Source organism: Botryllus schlosseri, chromosome 1 (assembly GCF_051294905.1).
Source record: "Botryllus schlosseri isolate E-star chromosome 1, Bs_hap1, whole genome shotgun sequence".
NCBI lineage: Eukaryota > Metazoa > Chordata > Ascidiacea > Stolidobranchia > Styelidae > Botryllus > Botryllus schlosseri.
In genome coordinates this window covers 6,072,703-6,091,566 of record NC_137236.1, presented here as the reverse complement: position 1 = coordinate 6,091,566, position 18,864 = coordinate 6,072,703, and the positions used below count along the sequence as shown (strand labels likewise).

The 18,864-nt window shown below is 41.5% G+C and overlaps 1 protein-coding gene and 1 long non-coding RNA gene across 2 annotated transcripts in view; one reads left to right on the top strand and one right to left on the bottom strand.

Moving 5' to 3' along the window:
* Nucleotides 1-5,695: 5,695 nt before the first annotated feature.
* Nucleotides 5,696-18,864, top strand: part of LOC145447249 (uncharacterized) — a 229,584-nt gene continuing 216,415 nt past the window's right edge. The window contains exons 1-2 of the long non-coding RNA XR_013917542.1: nt 5,696-6,107; nt 16,036-16,152. This is a non-coding gene — a long non-coding RNA (uncharacterized LOC145447249). The remainder of the gene's footprint in view (nt 6,108-16,035; nt 16,153-18,864) is intronic.
* Nucleotides 16,647-17,492, bottom strand: LOC145446027 (pre-mRNA-processing factor 39-like). The gene is made up of 4 exons (XM_080324237.1): nt 17,108-17,492; nt 16,967-17,044; nt 16,831-16,902; nt 16,647-16,767 (listed from the first exon to the last, which is right to left on the bottom strand). The coding sequence occupies exons 1-4, from the start codon at nt 17,166-17,168 to the stop codon at nt 16,688-16,690; spliced, it is 291 nt and encodes a 96-aa protein (XP_080180363.1). The 5' UTR covers nt 17,169-17,492; the 3' UTR covers nt 16,647-16,687.

Sequence of the window (18,864 nt, the reverse complement as noted above, 5' to 3'; positions counted from 1 at the left end):
CTTTTTGATGGCACCGCGAGTCGCAGCATCAATAATTAATCGTAAAAGCTGTCGCGTTATAATTTTGTAGCTAATGGACACTACAGCCTAATCCGAGTTTCGTGCATACTCAGGATAACGATGGTATTGATCATGTTATTACCTAATTCAAATTCAATCAGCATTGGATTTACCTCTGAATATTAGAACAGATCTATAACAACTTGAATATAATGATTACTGTGTCATAGCAATAGAAATAATGTCCTATCGCCGAAGTATACATTGATCTTCCATTGCGTCGTAACTTTTCAAAGTGACGTAATAGTGACATTTGATAAGTAGTTTCAGGCTTCTGGAGTTGTTTTAGGGTGAATTTCCAGTTTTCAAAGTTAAATATTGTCGAATACTTCGAAATTCAAAATACCATCGCGGTTGCATAAAATGACCTCGCAGGACGCGTGTTTGAGACCTCTGCTCTAAAATATCAAAAAACGCAAATGACTTATTGGATATCACTGCTATCTCTAAATACTACTTGCATAGCTGAGGCAAAATGCCGTAAATACCTACTAGGTTGGCTGAGAGCCTTGGACTTAAGTTCCAATGCACAGGTATTCACGTGAGTTTGTAAGCCCCCAGTACTGTTCGCGATCATAGTATAACACATGATTGTATCCAGCTATGAAACTATCCCACGCTAGTTGACAGCTGCGAAACAGCTGCGTAACAGCCGTGATTTCAATGAATTTGAAACTGCAGTAATCGACAGTTGCATTCGTGATATTCAATCATTTTAAATTTAAAAAATAACAGCTGTGAAACAGGCGTGATTTCAGAACGTTGAATTTAAATCGGCAGCAGTCGACAGTTGTGCAACGACCGAGAAATCGATCAATCATTTTTAAATTTCAAAAATAACAGCTGCGAAACAGCCGTGATTTTGAATTTTTTGAATTTGAAACTGCGATAGTTGAAAGTTGCGAAACAGTTGTACAACGTTCGAGATTTCGAAGCAGTCATTTTTAAATTTAAGATTCAAAAAAATCAGGGAAAAGCACACGCTCAGCTCTATAAAAACCTCAGTAGCTAGTCCATAATTTCAGTTCTATTCAAGAAACATGGAAAAGATCAAGCCGTGTGGAACGCATCAATGCATGAAGAATTCAGAGGACGAGATACTATATGAACCTTGTGATTTATTAAATCACCCTGTCTTTCCTAAAATGAATTTCGATCGACGCTTGCAATCATTCGAATCTCATAAAGAGAATCTCAGAGTTGATGCTTTTGAACTCGCAACTTGCGGGCTATTCCACTTAGGGTTCGATTTCCATGCCAAGTGCTATATGTGTGGGCAATTGTTTGATAACTTGACAAATTGTACAAATGTTTGGAGCGAGCATGCTACACTCAATCCTTCCTGTCCCCTGATCATGAAATTAGCAAAGGATTCAAAGTTCTTTCGCAACGTGCTTATTCGTATACCGCATAACAGTTTCCGTTGAATCTTTAATGTATACGTTTTGTTTAGATTGAATTATGTCTATCGCTATTCGGGCCGAGTCGCAACTCTCAGAAATAGCTATTCGGAGAGATGTTTACGTTTTCAATAACGTATCGAAGCTTCGAATTGAAACTGCAGACGATCAATTGATTGATCCTGGACAACTACGTGTGTTTCCAACGAATGGTGCCATACAAAGATTCAAAGCAACTTTAAGTCATAACGGGAAACTGGTTGCGTGTTATACTCGAGAAGGCGTCGAATACTTTCAGCAAATCAATCTCGCTGATGAATATACATTATATTCTCCGTCTAACGTCGTCAATGACGTAGAAAATTCACCGCTGGGGTGGATTTTACAAGACACGTCGCGTTTTATTGCGCCTAATGGTCAAATACAGCCTATGGATCGCGCTAAAGCGGGGTTTCCAAATGCCAATGCTGGCTTTGGAAATGCTGGGTATTCGAATGCTGGTGGCATGTCAAATGCCAATGCAAGTTTCCAGAATGCTAGCAATGCTAATGGAGCTTTTCCAAATGGTAATACGCAATACGGGTATCGCAGATGGATGCCAAGCAATTCTCAACAATTTTGAATTGTCTCGGAAGCGCGCTCAATGCGATATCAATTGTATTCGTTTTATTGCTATGTGCGTCGAAATAAAAGCTTCCTGTGATTGTGATTGTTGTGTCGAGTTCAATGAGTTTCAGTGCTGATAAACTTCCAGGTAGCATAATAATTTAATTGCTCTAACATAGGAGGGTTAGCACCGTTGAGAGAGAGAGAGCGCGGCATTGTGTTTATAAGCAGATCACTGACTCAAGTTCAGTACTCTCCGTATTTAGAGGTTATTGCACAATCTATCTCTAATACGCTGCAATATAGACAGCTTCAGACTTGTCTATTCACTTCCGTAGACTGACTTTTATAACACATTTTACACAATTAAATACACATGTTCAGTTTATTTGAAGTAATAACGAACAAGCATATTAACTAATCGTTCAGATGAAGGTGTAGAGCTTCTTTCAGATCTTGGTATACTTCCTCGATATCAGAGTCCTTTTTTTGATTTGCGATGTAAAAGCAATACCCGTTTCGTATACACGAGCATATGATTACGAATAAACCAATGTTGAAGTCTTCTGAGAGCATCTTCATTATCCTTCAGTCCACACAATATTATTTTTCGCTTAGTACGTTATGTCTTTCAATCCAACAGAAGAGTTGAATTGCTATTCGAAGGTATCTGATACAGACAACTGTAAACTAATTCTTCAAGTTTTTTCATCGTAGCGTAACGACCATTTTTACGTATCCATAACTGTATCATTTGATAGCGTTGCTCAGTTAAGTTGTAGCAATCCATGTATTGACATTCGGCGATTTCATTGTCAGATAGCTCAAGTTTTTCACGTGCGAACCTATACCAGTTTATCGGGTCAATCCGATTCATTATGACGTATATATCATTAGCAGTAATCTTGGACATATTCGATCTACAGCGCACAGCGAATAAATAATGAAGGTAATCAACTTACGCAATAATGATGTCATAAAATCTCAGCGTTACTGAACTGGAACTATGCTATCTCTCACACAACCAAAACCTCTCTCGTATTGGAAACACACCCATAATGTTCTGCGTTCTGATTGGCTAAGAGATATCACGTAATTAAATACTCTAAGCCCATTGGTCCGCACCGCGATGCACTATCTATTACTACTCCCAGGGGTTTCAAAAATGACTTTTTTAAAAATTGTACTGGCTACTTGATAAAATTGCTAGGTTACCTAAAAAACGCTTCACACAAATTTTGACACAAGTGGGATTGCTATGTAGAAAAAAGCTTACTATAATTATTGATTGTGTGCAAGGATGATGCACAACGAATTCGACCCGCGGTCCGTATGTGGCCTGTCCCTGCGCTAGATGCTGGACGTGATATGTTCATAAAATATATGTTTCTTCATTTTGGTGCCCTAAATGTTGCGATCACACCAAAAGTATTGTCGGAAGCGTTATGCGTTAATCTTGGATTAGCATCCATCTATCTTTGCGGAAATGGTTTTCGGCACTCCTCGTTCATATCAAAACGAAGACGCGGATTTTCAAGACACGACCACGTACTTTAAGAATCGGAAAAATGAAAAATGACTCGACTCGAGTTGAGTCGCTTTTTGTATTGACTCGACTTGTAGGCTACTCGAGTCATTGCGCATGACTCGGATCAGGTCACATGACCCGAGACTGGGTCTACCAACACATGCATTTCATTTTAATTTCGAAGAATAGTAAAGTTATCACACTATTATTATTGCGTCTATCAGTACTGGTACTTGAAAATGCTACGAGAAACAGTTAAAAGTGAGGAAAATAAGTATATTATGAATGCGAAGCTTTCGATATCACCGAGCAAGAGTTGGAAAAAGTGGGTTTCGAATGATATTAAATTGGAACTGGACAGTTAACACAATGATTATGACTCGGACTCGGCAGTCTAATCCGCGACTCGGACTTGAACTTGGAATCGGACTTGACTCGGCAGGGAATTGAAAATGACTCGACTTGACCCGCGACAAAACTATAAAAGTGAGATTGGCTTGTGACTCTGAACCTTGTGACTTGGTTACAACCCCGCTGTAAGCTCCGATTACTTCGTTTGCGGTCAATTTATTGTGATGCAGGTTCAGTAAAACGCATGATCATTGAATTACTTGTAGAGGTGATCAGTAACGAAGTACTTCTACTTTTTGGAAATACTGAAGTAGTTTTCGTCTTACTTACTTTTCGCTATTTTCAGTTTGTTTCCTCTTACTTACTTTTCGCTATTTTCAGTTTGTTAAGTAGAAGTAGTTTAATCCCCCAATACGAAATATCCCCTGAGGAATTTTGGGACTGTTTTCACGTAGTACCAACATTTAATATTCAGAGGTGGTCAGTAACGATGTACTTCTACTTTTTGGAAGTACTCAAGTAGTTTCCCTCTACTTCTGGTACTTAATCAAGATTTTCTCTACTTCTACTTCGTAATATTTAGTAATCTACTTACTTACTTTTCGCTATTTTCAGTTTGTCAAGTAGAAGTAGCTTATTCCCCCAATACGAAAGATAGCCTGAGAAATTTTGGGACTGTTTTTACGTAGTACCAACATTTAATATTCAGAGGTGGTCAGTAACGATGTACTTCTACTTTTTGGAAGTACTCAAGTAGTTTTCCTCTACTTCTGGTACTTAATCAAGATTTTCTCTACTTCTACTTCTACTTCGTAATATTTAGTAATCTACTTACTTACTTTTCGCTATTTTCAGTTTGTCAAGTAGAAGTAGCTTATCCCCCCAATACGAAAGATAGCCTGAGAAGTTTTGGGACTGTTTTCACGTAGTACTTCTCATTTAATATTCAGAGGTGGTCAGTAACGATGTACTTCTACTTTTTGGAAGTACTCAAGTAGTTTTCCTCTACTTCTGGTACTTGATCAAGATTTTCTCTACTTCTACTTCTACTTCGTAATATTTAGTAATCTACTTACTTACTTTTCGCTATTTTCAGTTTGTCAAGTAGAAGTAGCTTATTCCCCCAATACGAAAGATAGCCTGAGAAATTTTGGGACTGTTTTCACGTAGTACCAACATTTAATATTCATTAAAGTCAAATAAAATCCCAGAAATTTTTGGCGCTTCGCGCACAGCAGTTATGGAGTGGCAAATATGTTTTCACGAAAGTATCAGTGAATATAATTTAGGTACCGGATTGCTTGGTCCCGCTCACACCGCATTGTCGCCTATATCAAATATTTCAACACAGTAAATATGGCCCACAATAACGTTTGAAACTACCGTTTCGCAATCTAGCAGTTACCCAGCATATCGAAATCTAGCAGCCCATGACGTGTCCTGCTAATCTGGAAAATCCAGCTTTTTTAACCTACACCTGTTCTAGCAGATCACCTTTGCAGCTTTATGTACAAAGACAAGAAATATATTTTCCGCTCTTTTTAGGTGGTATTTGTATTACGCTTTCAATTGCTAGTATCATACTTTCAGTTCTAATTAATTGTAGTTCGTTTGTCTGCAGAACATAGGCTACATGTTGAAGCATAAAAGCGAGTGTAGTAATGCCTCTATTATCCGAAAATAAAGCTACACTCAATACAAATTTTACGATCCGCAATATTTGTTATTAACATATACTAATCGCTGTAACGGTGTGTCTTAGGCGTGTCACAACAGTGTATTGCACGCCTTATGCGTACGTGACGTGATTTCCTATTACGATAATATCGACCATTTATAAACTCGTGCGAGAGCAATTTCGAGGAGATTCATGCTAAACCTACTGGAATTACGTACAATAAATAGACTGTGTTGAACAATATATTCGTCTGAAGAGTTCACGATACGACAGCGGTCGAAGAGGACGTTCTATCTCTCAGTTAAGTACAGACAGAGTGCAGCCTACGCCAGGACAACTACTCGTCTGAGTTCTAATTGCAGAGACTATTATACCTCATTTAACCATACTGTCACATGGTGCTTTGAACGAGATTATTTGGATATATCGCCAGCACAGACTCGATACGTATTACCATCAAGAAACGCTTAACTTCGCAACTCAGGTGACGTGTTCTTTATTCCGTTCTGGTATATAGACTTCATACGGCAGTCCCTAGTTGATTGTGCATGCTACATATAATTATTGTGTGCTTATATTGTTGTTATTGTGTATGATTTATTATCTGTGGAGACTAGGATATTTTACAATCCTGAGATGGCTAGCGCAAACGCAGATACTACAATTAAGTCTGATGAGGACCCACCTCACTCTGAGGACAGTAACGCCAAAATTGTTTCACAGGAAACTGTGATACCCGGTACTTCTGATCAGAGTGTAGATGCTGTTCCTCCTAGCATAAAAAATGAAACCAAATCTGAAATTCACGGTGGTACTCGTCGTAAACAGCCGGAAACAGAGAGTGCGTCTGTATTGTCGGGTTACGCCGCAGGTCCGCTGGGGGGTTTTCCTCAAGGAGATTCCCCAAGGTCTAGTTTAGATGCGGGTCCTGACATTGATTTGAATGATGGCATTCGTCCAAGTGGTGATCGTGACGTGGTCAATCGTGGGGTGATAAGTGACATAGCTATTCCGCCACGACCAATATTGGGAGATTTGACTAATGTAACTCACAGAAGACCGCACAGGCAGATAGCGCCGTCGGCTAATACAATACGCGATCCTTCAAGGGATATGGGCCCTAATGCCGTTCTTGATACGAGAGTTAACCAGCGTTCCGCGGTTCCGAGTTTAGACGCCGTACCGCATATTAGGACGCAGCAGAACGTGGTTCACGAACAATTTCCGGTGCATAGTATAGCATCGCGATCGGTTGGGCCCAGTCAAGCGCAACCACCAATTTCGAATGACGCCGTTATGTTACCGCAACAGAATAGGGATTTTGAACCAATTTCCTTGACGGCACAGGAACGGGAATTACAGCGTCAAATGCATCAAGTTGTGAATAAACTGAAAAAAGTCACATTCGAAACACGTTATCCTGAGCAATTCTTTGAACAAGCAGAAGTAATGTTCGATGCGTTCCGTATAACTTCTAATCAGGCACGAACAACGTTTGTTATGCTCAACATTGGCCAAGGCATCATTAAACAGACATTCAATGGCCGACTAGACACGAAACACGTGAATAGTTACGAGAAGGCCAAGAGCGCTTTGCTTCAGCGGTATATGCCACAATCGAAAAAATTGGCCAATAATTTTGCAGCCATTATGGCTTTGGTTAGGAAGGGTGGATGGACCCCTGAACAGGCGTTCGATTACACCAACGAGTACATGTCCGGGCAGGTTGACTGTGAGGCCAACAGACGATCATGGCGATCTATCTTTATCCAAATGTTGGATCTTAGGTTGAGACCATCGCTAGTAACTCAAGGTGATGACGTTGATACACACGAATTATTGACGATTGCTCAGCGCGCGGATGAAAGCCTTCCGACCGGCACTGGTTATGTCAATGCAGTTCATTCAAACCTTTCACCGTCGGCCCCACCTTTTGTAGCGTCGGACCGTGTTAATGCAGTGAACAAACAGGCCTGGGAACCTAGGAATAAATGTGATCATTCCGAGGGTATTCGTAAAATGTTTGAAGATCTTCGGTCGGAATTTCGTGAAGTATTGAAAGTGAACAGTAACAGTAATCAATACAATTCGCGTTACAAAGACAGTAAGAAGCCGAACAAAATTAATGACTCGGGGGAAAGGGACGGGAAATCCAAGGTGGAACACCCGTATTGCTGGTTTCATTTTCGATACGGTCGAAAAGCTACTAAATGCACGGCCCCAACATGTACCTGGGAAAAAGAGAATGGCCCCTCTGACGTGTCTACGAAGGGTCAAAATTTTCATTAAGGGTTGACGAGCTTGAAAATATGCCTGTAATAAATGAAGTAAAGCTTGAAAACCCCCCTTCATTCACTGGATCGAATCTTTTGTTTTTGTGCGATTTGCTTACTAAATGTGTGTTGTTGGTTGATTCGGGCAGTGAACGCTGCTTTAAGAAAATGACGGATAGCGCGTCTGTTAAGCCTACGGTCGCCTTCAGATGTCCCAACAATACAAGGTTATTCGGCTTTGGCACAGAAGACCTTTCATTGACTTTTGGTTCTGACTTCACGTACACCTTCCCGTTTGAGAAAGCTGAGGTTCCGTATGACATCATAGGAGCTGATTTTATCAAACATTTCGGTTGGGTTATTGATATGAAAAATCAGACCATTTCTGACGAGGAACGTAACCTAATTTTGACGGCTACGTCTAGCATTACAGCGGCAGGATTAGCCTCGAACCTGACCATTGAACGCGAGAATGAGAAGCTCACCGCGTTGTTGTCCCGATATCAGGTCCTTTTTGATACTAACTTGAATCGTCCGCCGCTAGAAGGATATGAATTTGACATTTGCCTCAAACCGGGGGCGCCGATCATCAAATTGCCGGCACGCAAAATACCGCTTCACTATCGCGATCAAGTAAAGGAGAAATTGAAACTTTGGCTAGATCGTGGTTGGATTGTTGAAAGTACCTCGCCTTATTCTAGCCCAGCGCACATTGTCGCAAAGAAAAATAAAGCGGAGTGTCGTATATGCTTTGATTATCGTGCGATTAATGAATGGACAGTAAAGACTGCATATCCTATCAGTTATCTCCGCGATTTTACGAATGAGTTGTACGGCTGTTCCATATTTTCGGCTATTGACATTAAAGATGGTTATTACATCATCAAAATGAGCGACAGGGCATCAGAGATTGCTGCTTTTGCAGTAGATTCTGCCGTATATGCCCCTAAACGCATGTCGATGGGGACCAGTTGTAGTCCTAACTTCTTCAGCTTTTGTTTGAGACAGTTATTCCATGATGTGAAGGATACTTTCGTGTTCCTGGACGACATACTCGTAGGATCTTCCGATTGGGACCATCATCTTGGCACATTGACTGAAGTTTTCTCAATTATGGAACGGGTAGGCATTCCTATCAATGCGGAAAAATGTCAATTTGGCCTGAGTTCAGTGGAATTCTTGGGCCATTTGGTGACACCTGAAGGTATATTGCCGACTAATGACAAATCTGCGGCAATCAGGGACTTTGCTCGCCCCGAACGGTTAAAAGGGCTGAGACGGTTTTGTGGAATGGCAGCATTTTACCATCGTTTAATTCCTAGGTTTGCCGAAGCAGCACAACCTATGTATGACCTGATATCTTCTTGCACGAAGAAGGACGAGCGGTTAAAATGGACGACAGCATCGGAGACCAGCTTCCAGACCATCAAAGCGCTGCTTGCCGAGACGACCGCGTTAGCACATCCGAATAAAAATGCAAGGTTAGCGTTATACACTGACGCTTCGCTGACGGCCATGGCGGCCGCATTGCATCAATATGAACCTGACGGTAAGCTCGTACCCCTGGGCTTTTTCTCCAAAGCCTTTCGAGCGAATCAGAAGTTTTATGACATTTTTGACAAGGAATTACTGGCATGTAAAAATGGCGTGGTGCATTTTAATACGTTTTTGCGCGGAAGGGAGTTTGATCTTTTTGTGGATTCGAAGTCGCTGTTCCAGACACTAACTTCGAGCACGTGTGATTTGAAACTGGCACGTCAAAATAGATACCGCTGCATCATATTGGACTATCATCCATGTTTAAAATTACTTGCGGGTTCGGAGAACACGGTCGCAGATTGTTTATCACGACCAGATTTAATGCTTGACAAATTGATCTCCATTGATGACACGCCGCAGAGTGACGATGAACATGAATTACCAAATGAGCCATACCCTTGCATTAACAACGTGATTCTTGACCATGCCGATATAGTTTCGACAGGCGAAATAGCACGAGCGCAGGAGGACGACAAGGAGCTGAAAGCCTTGATTGACGCGCCGCCGGAAACGTCTATTGGATTGGTAAAACGCAGATTTGATGAACATCACATTTGGTGCAGAATATCGGATAGGGAAAAGCCCCGGCCGTATATTTCCGCCAGTTTGAGACGTCGTATATTCAAAATGATTCACAATCTTTCTCACCCAGGAATGAAGTCAACGGCGGAGCTGATCAGCCGTTCTCATTTCTGGCCGGACATGCGTCTTTTGAGACCAAAATGGATGCCGCAACGTAACAGTGGCATGACGCAACAATGACCCTCGCACTTCTTGCCCTTCTACATTCTTCGGGCGTAACCATACCGTATACTTTTTCGCTCTTCATTTTCGCCTTTGGTGGGAGGGATTCGAGCCCCGGCGGCGGCGCGGCGCGGCGGCGAGGCAAGCACAGTGCTTAATGTGCAACAGTGCAAAATGGACTTTTGCCGCGTTGTAGTACTGGTTGGCGACGTGGCAGAACCGGGCTGCGGTCATCGCCCGACAGGTCTGAACTGCCCGTCAGACGAGCGCGGGTCAGATGGGGCTGCGGGTCTTGCTAGCTCCGCGAAACGCGGCTTTAGGAAGTAGATGTGGTAATTTTGCACAGCTCGATCGAGCCGCCCCGCCCGCCGTCGAAAACCGTCGTCTCGCGCTGATCTGGAACTTGCGCGCCGGTCAGCGCGCGAACACGTTCCGCCGCGCGAGCCGATTTGGGATCGGTGGGCCACTTCCGGGATCGGGTCACGACGAACACTAGCACAGAAAGCCGTGCCCCAACCGGCATCGGCCGTCGCCGAGAGTTTCATCGCTTCGTTCGCGTCTGCTCGTTCGGCAGTCGTTGGTTATATACGTATAGTAGGTCTGCTCACAAATGACCCAGCAAACACGAGATATATTCAGGACATGTTCGGATATCTTTTTGTTATCCTAATTATCTCAAAATTGTGTTTATGCATATCTTGTGCGGAAACGTATCTTGAATACATATTTTTCTTATCCAACAACTTTCGTCAAAATGCCGAAAATACATTTGTGAGGAATCAAATTCGATTATTGTTTCATTTTATGGTATAATTTATCTACTATCAATTTTATTGATGTCTTACTCTTCTGGGGTGATATGTCACCGTAATTATTGCCACTATCGAATCATAGCAATTTACATCGCTGTAAATTGCTATGATCGAATGTTTTTCCTTTTGTCACACGCCGCTTTCGCGTGATTTTGCAGATATTTTGATTCTTGGCCATCCCAAATTTTGGAATCCGAATCCATTACGGCTCCAGGCGGCAATTTGAAAGTCTTATGAATTTCCAATTCTGGGTAATCCGAAAAACTGCTGCCAAAATAATGCTATACTATTTGAAAGTTCAATAGAAAAATCCTGCTACAATCCGACTGTCAAAGCAAATTCAGAATCCGGATCCACTCCGGCTACGCTGAAAACCATCTAGCCGTCAAGCCGTCGGAGCCGAGTGACTCAATGGCTTGAGGCACTTTCTCCCACGCGAACACCCGTTTCGGCGCGCAGGTTTCAAATCGTCAGACAAAAGACAGAAGCGCTCTGATAATGGCGGCTTTCAGTGCAGATATCGTTGTCGTTTTGGTTTTAGTTGCGTTCAGGGAAATCGCAGTTAATTGAGGCTAATCCAAGCATATTTCTATAGAAGAATACCGAAAACTGCACTGTATAGGCTATGCTTCTTATATAATCATAGTTAAGGACTTGACTTGAGCTAATACGATGTAACTTCATAGAACTAGTCTAGTCTTTCTGGTAATATAGTGTCCATATCATAACTGGGCGGCTATGTCTGAATATAATTCTTTGATTCATATCAAACCAACTAATAAACTATAGAACTTGTGCGGCTAATCAGGAGCACATTTTCTGGATATCAACTTACTCCAACCTTACTTTAAGGATTTGCTGTAAATGAATATAGGTGGGTATTAGTCGATCAATAAATCGAGCAATCATTTGCTGTTGTGCTTTTTGTTGAACAAGAACAATCGGTTGCTGTTGCTGTAATACATAAAAGCTGGAAAACCGATGTAGAAGTGATCTCATTGATTCAGACTAGCTTATATCTTATGAATTGTGAATTGTGTGAAATTGTTTGTATCTATAATAGTATTGCATGTCTGGTGGTTGCGTAAGAATGCAAATAGCACAGTAAGGCTAAGAATAAAAAGCAACCATAATATGATAATCGCAATCGGTCTCTGTATAAAAGATACAGATGAAATGCTCATCCAGTAAGTTATAAACTCAGAATTAGCGTAGGTCTACTGTTTTCCAAGTGGGCCTACCTTTGCCATCTACATTATCCATCTGTTTTAGATGTATTGAAGGTAGCTTTTAGTGATATAATAAAAGCTGCGGAGAGTAGTGGCTTGCTCACGTCTTTGTCATTGTCTGGACTGAAAATGAAGCGCAGCGGCCAAAACGAAAACGTCAGCTGAACAAACAATTTTTGAATAATTCGGCGTCAACTGATGGTCAAGGACTCAAGGTATACCCTTTTATTCCGTGAAATATGGTACATATATGTAAAACGTTTATAATTTGTAGATGATGTTTTTCCTGCACTGCAAGGAAGAAACGTAATCCAAGTATTCAGATACAAAACATGCCAATTTCAAGAATGCGGTCATCTTATGATTCTGGCAATGAAAGTGGCAAGCAGGAGTGATATCAATGATGCTCGCAATGCAAGTTTGCCATCATTTAGCGAAAAGAGTGTTCAAGAATGGCATGATCTATGATCCCAACATTGAATTGAATGTAACGGCCAGAGATCTAAGTCCTGCAGTAAGTTCCTAGCACTTTGATGCGTTCTCGAATTTGAGAATAAAGTCTCTCTGTTTTTCAGATGCTCCTTCATTTAAAATCATCGTTGAACTACAAAATTTTGACCATCAACAATGTGGCCTGTCATAAAGTAATGGTAAGTATATCACATATGATGGTCAATCTAACTTTCTTGTAATCGAATCCTTTTTAGCTTGTGCATCAAAGACATAAAGTTGCAGAAAAACCAGATGATGGATTTCCTCAGACATCATATCGACAATGACTCTAAAAGACCTCAATCGAGTGCCCCAATTTTGCTGGAAGATATAATTGAAGATCCCTGTGAAACCTTGTCACAGCTGGAACACCTTTGAACAACGGCAAAGTCTGCGCTGGTATGTTTTTGTTTCTCATTCGAACAAAGCGATTGACAGTCTGAATCAGGGGTGTATGCCGACACCAAGGAATCATTTTCAGACACAGCAGGGGTCCTTTTCGAAATTAGTTCTATTATCAAAAATTGAATTGCCAATGTGATTTATTGCGAAATCGCAAAGTCAACCAAGCCTTTGATTAGCGTGACCATGAAATTTATGGTGTGGATGGTTTTATCTAGAATGCCCATAAATGTTATTGTTAATTCTGGTGCAAACCATTAATGCAAGGCAGTACCATCTGTATTGTGTACCACTAATATAATGTTTTACAGGTAGCCGCTCTAATGGGAATCCGGGGTGTACAATTGCCGGAAATATGATGACCAGCATAGCTGTAAAGAAAGTATGAAAATCCTAGTCTTAAGGGTCAAAACAACAGGAGTGACACTTGAAAAGACTATTAGACGTAAGTTATCAACGGTTATTGACGGAAATTAAACGTAATCAACGTAAAAAAAAGTTGAGCCCTAGCCTCGATTTTTCAACATTTTAATCGTTTGACGTCATATTTGGTAATAAGAATACTGATGTCGTGATGTGCTAAGTTACCTACTTTAGTACTCTAGTTGCTAATGAGTTTTAGCAGAAAATATTCAGCTGCAATTGAATATATTATTGCAATATGCAATATGCATTATGCATATTGCAATATGAATATATTATTCAATAGTATATTGGAATTCTATACCTCCAACAGTCTCTTATATCAATGAAACTTGTTCGTTGTCTGATGTATAATATACCATGACTGGACAGTGGACATCTTCATCTAGTTATATCTCTTTTTAGGAGCATGCAGATCGACTCATCCTGACCTCGAGATCCCAGATAAAAGAACTAAAGATCAGGTTGCAAGATCTCTAACTGTTGCTGCATCTTGCAAGGTAATTTTGTTGTTAAGTTAAGCCTGTGTGGCGTGACAGTTGTGTCTTTGATGATATTATTGAACTGTAAGTGAATTGTTGTTACCGCTCATCTTCAGAACATTGTATATCAGTGGTCCCCAAACTTTACGAGACAGACCTTTACAATTTCCCTCCGCGGGTCGCATTTGTCTCGCACGGGGAGATTAAAATTTAATTTGAATAACCCTACTTTGTGTTGATTTACAAAATAATTTTAAGCAACTTCGATTTTGGTTTAGACAATAACCTGTCTAAAGATTTTTATACTCAAGGAATTAAAATCTCTGAAAATTTCTGGATCGTGTGAATTTCTGGAAGGTACTACGCAGTCATAAAAATTGTCTCGCTGACCACAGTTTGGGAACCACTGCATATATTTGCTGTGTCGTGCATGGAAGGAGCGATCAATATCACATCAGCCTCTCACAGGCAACTATTACCATATTAATATTAAAATAATAATGTGGAGAACAATCTTCACCCCGTGTCCAAACTATAGGTTTTGAAATCCGTTTCCAGCAGCAGCCACTTCATGACGCCAATAGCATGAAAATCATCTCTATAATGACAGGCATTATTGCACAGGTTCTGGTGTCTCATCTTGACAGCGTAACTGCGTTGATTATATCTTCAGTGTAAAAGTTGTGGCATCCCGGGGTTTCTAGAATGTTCGATATTTGCCGTTTAGAAATTTACGTTGCACGTGGTATGGTTGGAGACTGCGTGTTGAGTTAGTTGATTAGAGGGTTGGCTGAGAGCGTGGCTGAAGCTGGATGTGAGTGAGTATGTCTCTGTGTTTGGTAGCGTGAAGTATGAGTAGTCGGGAACAGCAGCAGGAAGTAGTTGTAGTATTAGACAGTTAGGGTGTGAAGTAGCAGGTAGTTGGCATTGTATTTGTAGGCTTGAGGTGGATGTATCCTGTCGGAATCTGTGTTCAGATTGATTGACTGGGGCATGGAAAGATCACGGACGATGCTGTGCTAGCATCTGGGGAGTGATATTGTCCCGTAGTTAGTCCCTCGCCTGTAGATGGAAACGCTGCTGCTGGTGTAGGTTTAGGTCTAGCTGTCGTAATACGGTTTGTGTGAACTTGTGTGCTGTGTAGGCCTGTGTCTCGTATTGTTAGGTCGCATGTTCCGTTATCAGTTTGCATGTATCGCTGTGTGTATTGTGTAATATGAGTCTAGTGTGAAACGCCGTTTTGAGTACTGTGTCGTGGAATATAATCTTATTATAACCGTATGGACGGGTGTACTGTGTTAGGCGTTTCGTGTAGCGAGAGCGCAGCAGGCGGCGAACGCAGAGAGACGAGGTCCGGAGCCCAGGAACACACCGGCTTCCCTGTTAGGTACGTGACGCCGTATCAGGGTCGCTACAAAGTAAAGGTCATGTCGCTTTTGAAAGAGGACTTCAAGTCTTTTGGTGAATGTGACTTAGACCACCATCCTACTTTACTCACAACCAAACACCGAACAACTTTTATTCTACAGTGATAATAATCAATTGTACTAATCTACTCGTTTATGTTACAGGGTGGCGATAAAGAAGATAACAGGAACAAGGCTGTCATCACAGAGTCTGACAATTCCGACAACGATTTCGAACTTATGCTTAGGCAGCAATATTTGCTGAAGTGATTGCACAGTTCTGTGCTGATTTAATACACGAACAAAGCCATGCATGATTTGTAAAATTATCAGTCAGTCTTCCTTGATAAGGGCAGTGCAGGATGTGGCAGGTCCAGGTACCTAACTAGGGTCAGGGGTCACCTAGGGTCGGGGGTCGTCTAGGGTCAAGCAAGATATCATGACAATGTCATACGGGTATCTTTGAAGATATCCTATATATGTGCAAATGTGTCGACAGATTTATATAAACAATACATATGACTAGATATATTTTAAAGTAGTTGAGACATATACACAATATATATGCAATATATTCTGTGTTTGCTGGGGAGCATGCATGCAATTCCAGATCCAGAGTCCAACGATCGCGGAACCGGAGAACATCGATCCGAAATCACCAAAGCATATTAGGAAACGGCGTAAGCCTGACATCTTTGATACGACGACAGATCAACTGCTAAGCGAAGTAACTGCACATTTTGCGCTTTATTAACAAGCGAACCATTTGAAAATGCTACAATCACAGATATCGTTTGGATCGTCACCAGCGAAGGACTTCTGCCGACGAACACCGCCGTTAGTCTCCTCGACACCGAAAGTGTGCGCGCAACCATCAAAACCACATGGGAAACCCAAACGGTACGCTAAGATCCGAGCAAAAGTCACTCATAAAATGGCAAGCAACGGTCAGAAAAGGCCCAAATACGCACTGCCTCCAAGAACCAAAGTAAGTGATTTCAAAAGCCGACAGGCCCCGGCCAAAACTGACATGCTCATATACTTCAGGCGGATATGGTTAAATCCAATCCAAAACAATTTTACGACGTTTATGAGTTTCGTGGATGAGAACAAAGACGAAATATGCTTCCATCTCGTGAGCGTTCTTCAATTTGCTTCTGCACCCGCGTTATTCAATTTGTATCCAATGAAATTTTTTTCACTGTTGGTATTATGCTTCCATCTCGTGAGCGTTCTTCAATTTGCTTCTGCACCCGCGGTATTCAATTTGTATTCAATGAAATTTCTTTCACTGTTGGTGTACTGTTGGTGTACTGTGTTGGTACTGCTGCTGGGCTGCTGCCTGTAGCAAAAAATATTTATCATGATTGATATTTTTTTCTTCCAAAATATACTCAATTCTTGCCTCTGCTGGCTTTTGTTGATAGTTCCAGTAGTTCTGGTAGTATGAACTCGTAGCGTCCCCGGTGGCAGCTTGCTGCAGCAAAACACCGGAGTTATCATATCGTCAAACAAAGACTTCTGACAAACTAATTGCTCACGTCGAAGCTTCACCATCAACAAATTCGGTAAAGTCTTCTCCAATTCCACCAGAATCTTGGCAGCGCTATGATAATTACCTGTGGTATATAAAAACACACGCATAAAGTTATCATGCAAACGTGATCCGCAAATGACATCACCTTGAACTTCCTCAAACGACGACCAGTGTATATGTATGTTTGGCTTCTTGGGCAATAGCATAAATATCGCTTTTGTCACATCACGTTTACAATCTATTTATTGATCAGACATTCAAGGCCCTCTCGATCCACAATACAATTACCCGACGGGTCAGTTCTGGTCCACTGGCCATAAGTTTGACATCCTTTTTTCGTGCTTATCAAATTTCACTTTTGTCTGCAGTCTGCGGTACGGTAATTCACTTGACCCGATCTCGTATGTTGTGTAATGACTTCTATTTTTTCGAATTACTCGAGTAGGTTTTGCCTACTCCTGCTGCTTATTCGAGTGGTTGTGTTTTCACACTGCCTTCACTGCTACCTAAAACCACTTTTTGCTATTTGATTTGAAAAAAGTATGCATAAGTTAACTTCACTAGCTGTCTCATTTAATATGAATGAATTTTCAGCAATTGTAGACCTACCTATTTTTTCGAATAACCGGGCTCCCACAATTTGAAAATGGATGGATGCCAATATTGATGTCCAGAATGTGGACATCAGCCTCTCAAACTAAAAAAGATGGACATAAGTACAGTCCAACTATGAAACTAGTGGATTTGGCCGCTTTGGCACCGTACCAGTGTGTATAAGGCATGCTTAAGGCATGTGAGTGAATTGTGAAAACATGTCATGAGGTGCTTCAATTCCATACCGAGCAGTGATATAGCCTGCTACTATTTGGTCACGTATTAGGTGAATGCAGTCAGTTTCCACATATCTCGCGCCAAGAAATCGTTCGTTGAGGTTCTATAGCTTTGTAGGAACTGATGTAATCATGCGTGACTGCCAGTAGAACAATTGAGATATGACTATCTTTGCGAAAAAGTGTAGTGACTAAACAAGTCTCGGGAAATGTATCAATGCACGCCATGAAGTATCTGTAATGTCATCAACAAAGAATAAGTGAACCAAAGTGGAACAGCGTCCTTCGATTCAGTTCGGGCATACGACGCGGAGCTCAGCTGCACTTTACTTTGCGAAACTCAGGTTACATGCCCCACTATGTACAATTGTACATACGTCCTACTTTAGGAGGATTTGTCCATCCATTTCAATGAATCGAAAATTGGCAATTCATCCTCCTTTATAGATTTGGCTGCTGGGCGATTGCACACTCGCAACTAAAAAAGGGTGTATGGTAACCCTACCACTGTGGATTACAGATCTCAATGTTGGGAGCCACTGTTCTAAGGCCCTGTTTTCATTGACGCCGTGTTTGGTACGACCGTACTGACTCAAGCGATACTAGTCAATGCTTCAAAGGCTGGATGGGGTGATTTGAAGCAAATCACCATGCAATGCGGCGTACTTTAACATCCTTGTGGGTCTGTCCGAGTTGATCGCGATGGCGAGATCTCGTCACACAATGACAAAAACGTTAACGACCAGTGCAATCATGTTTGCACTTCACTTGGTCCTTAGAAAAGCATGTATTTTGTTTCGGCTATTTTCTCGGAATGTGACCGATCAATACAACTTCGAAATGGGAGCGCTTTTGACCCCTGAAAACCCACCCGCTGGCTACACCACTGGTATTAGTGATGGCTAGTGCATGCGATGGCGACAAGATCATCAAAATATGACGGCTTCTTTATGTAAAAAAAACGAAGGAGGGGCAGGGAGTCAGATTATCTACGTTTCCATCGCTAATGGGCTTGGGCGATGGAGATGCGAATAAGAGACTGCAAGGCTATCGAGTTTGCACCACGCTTTTA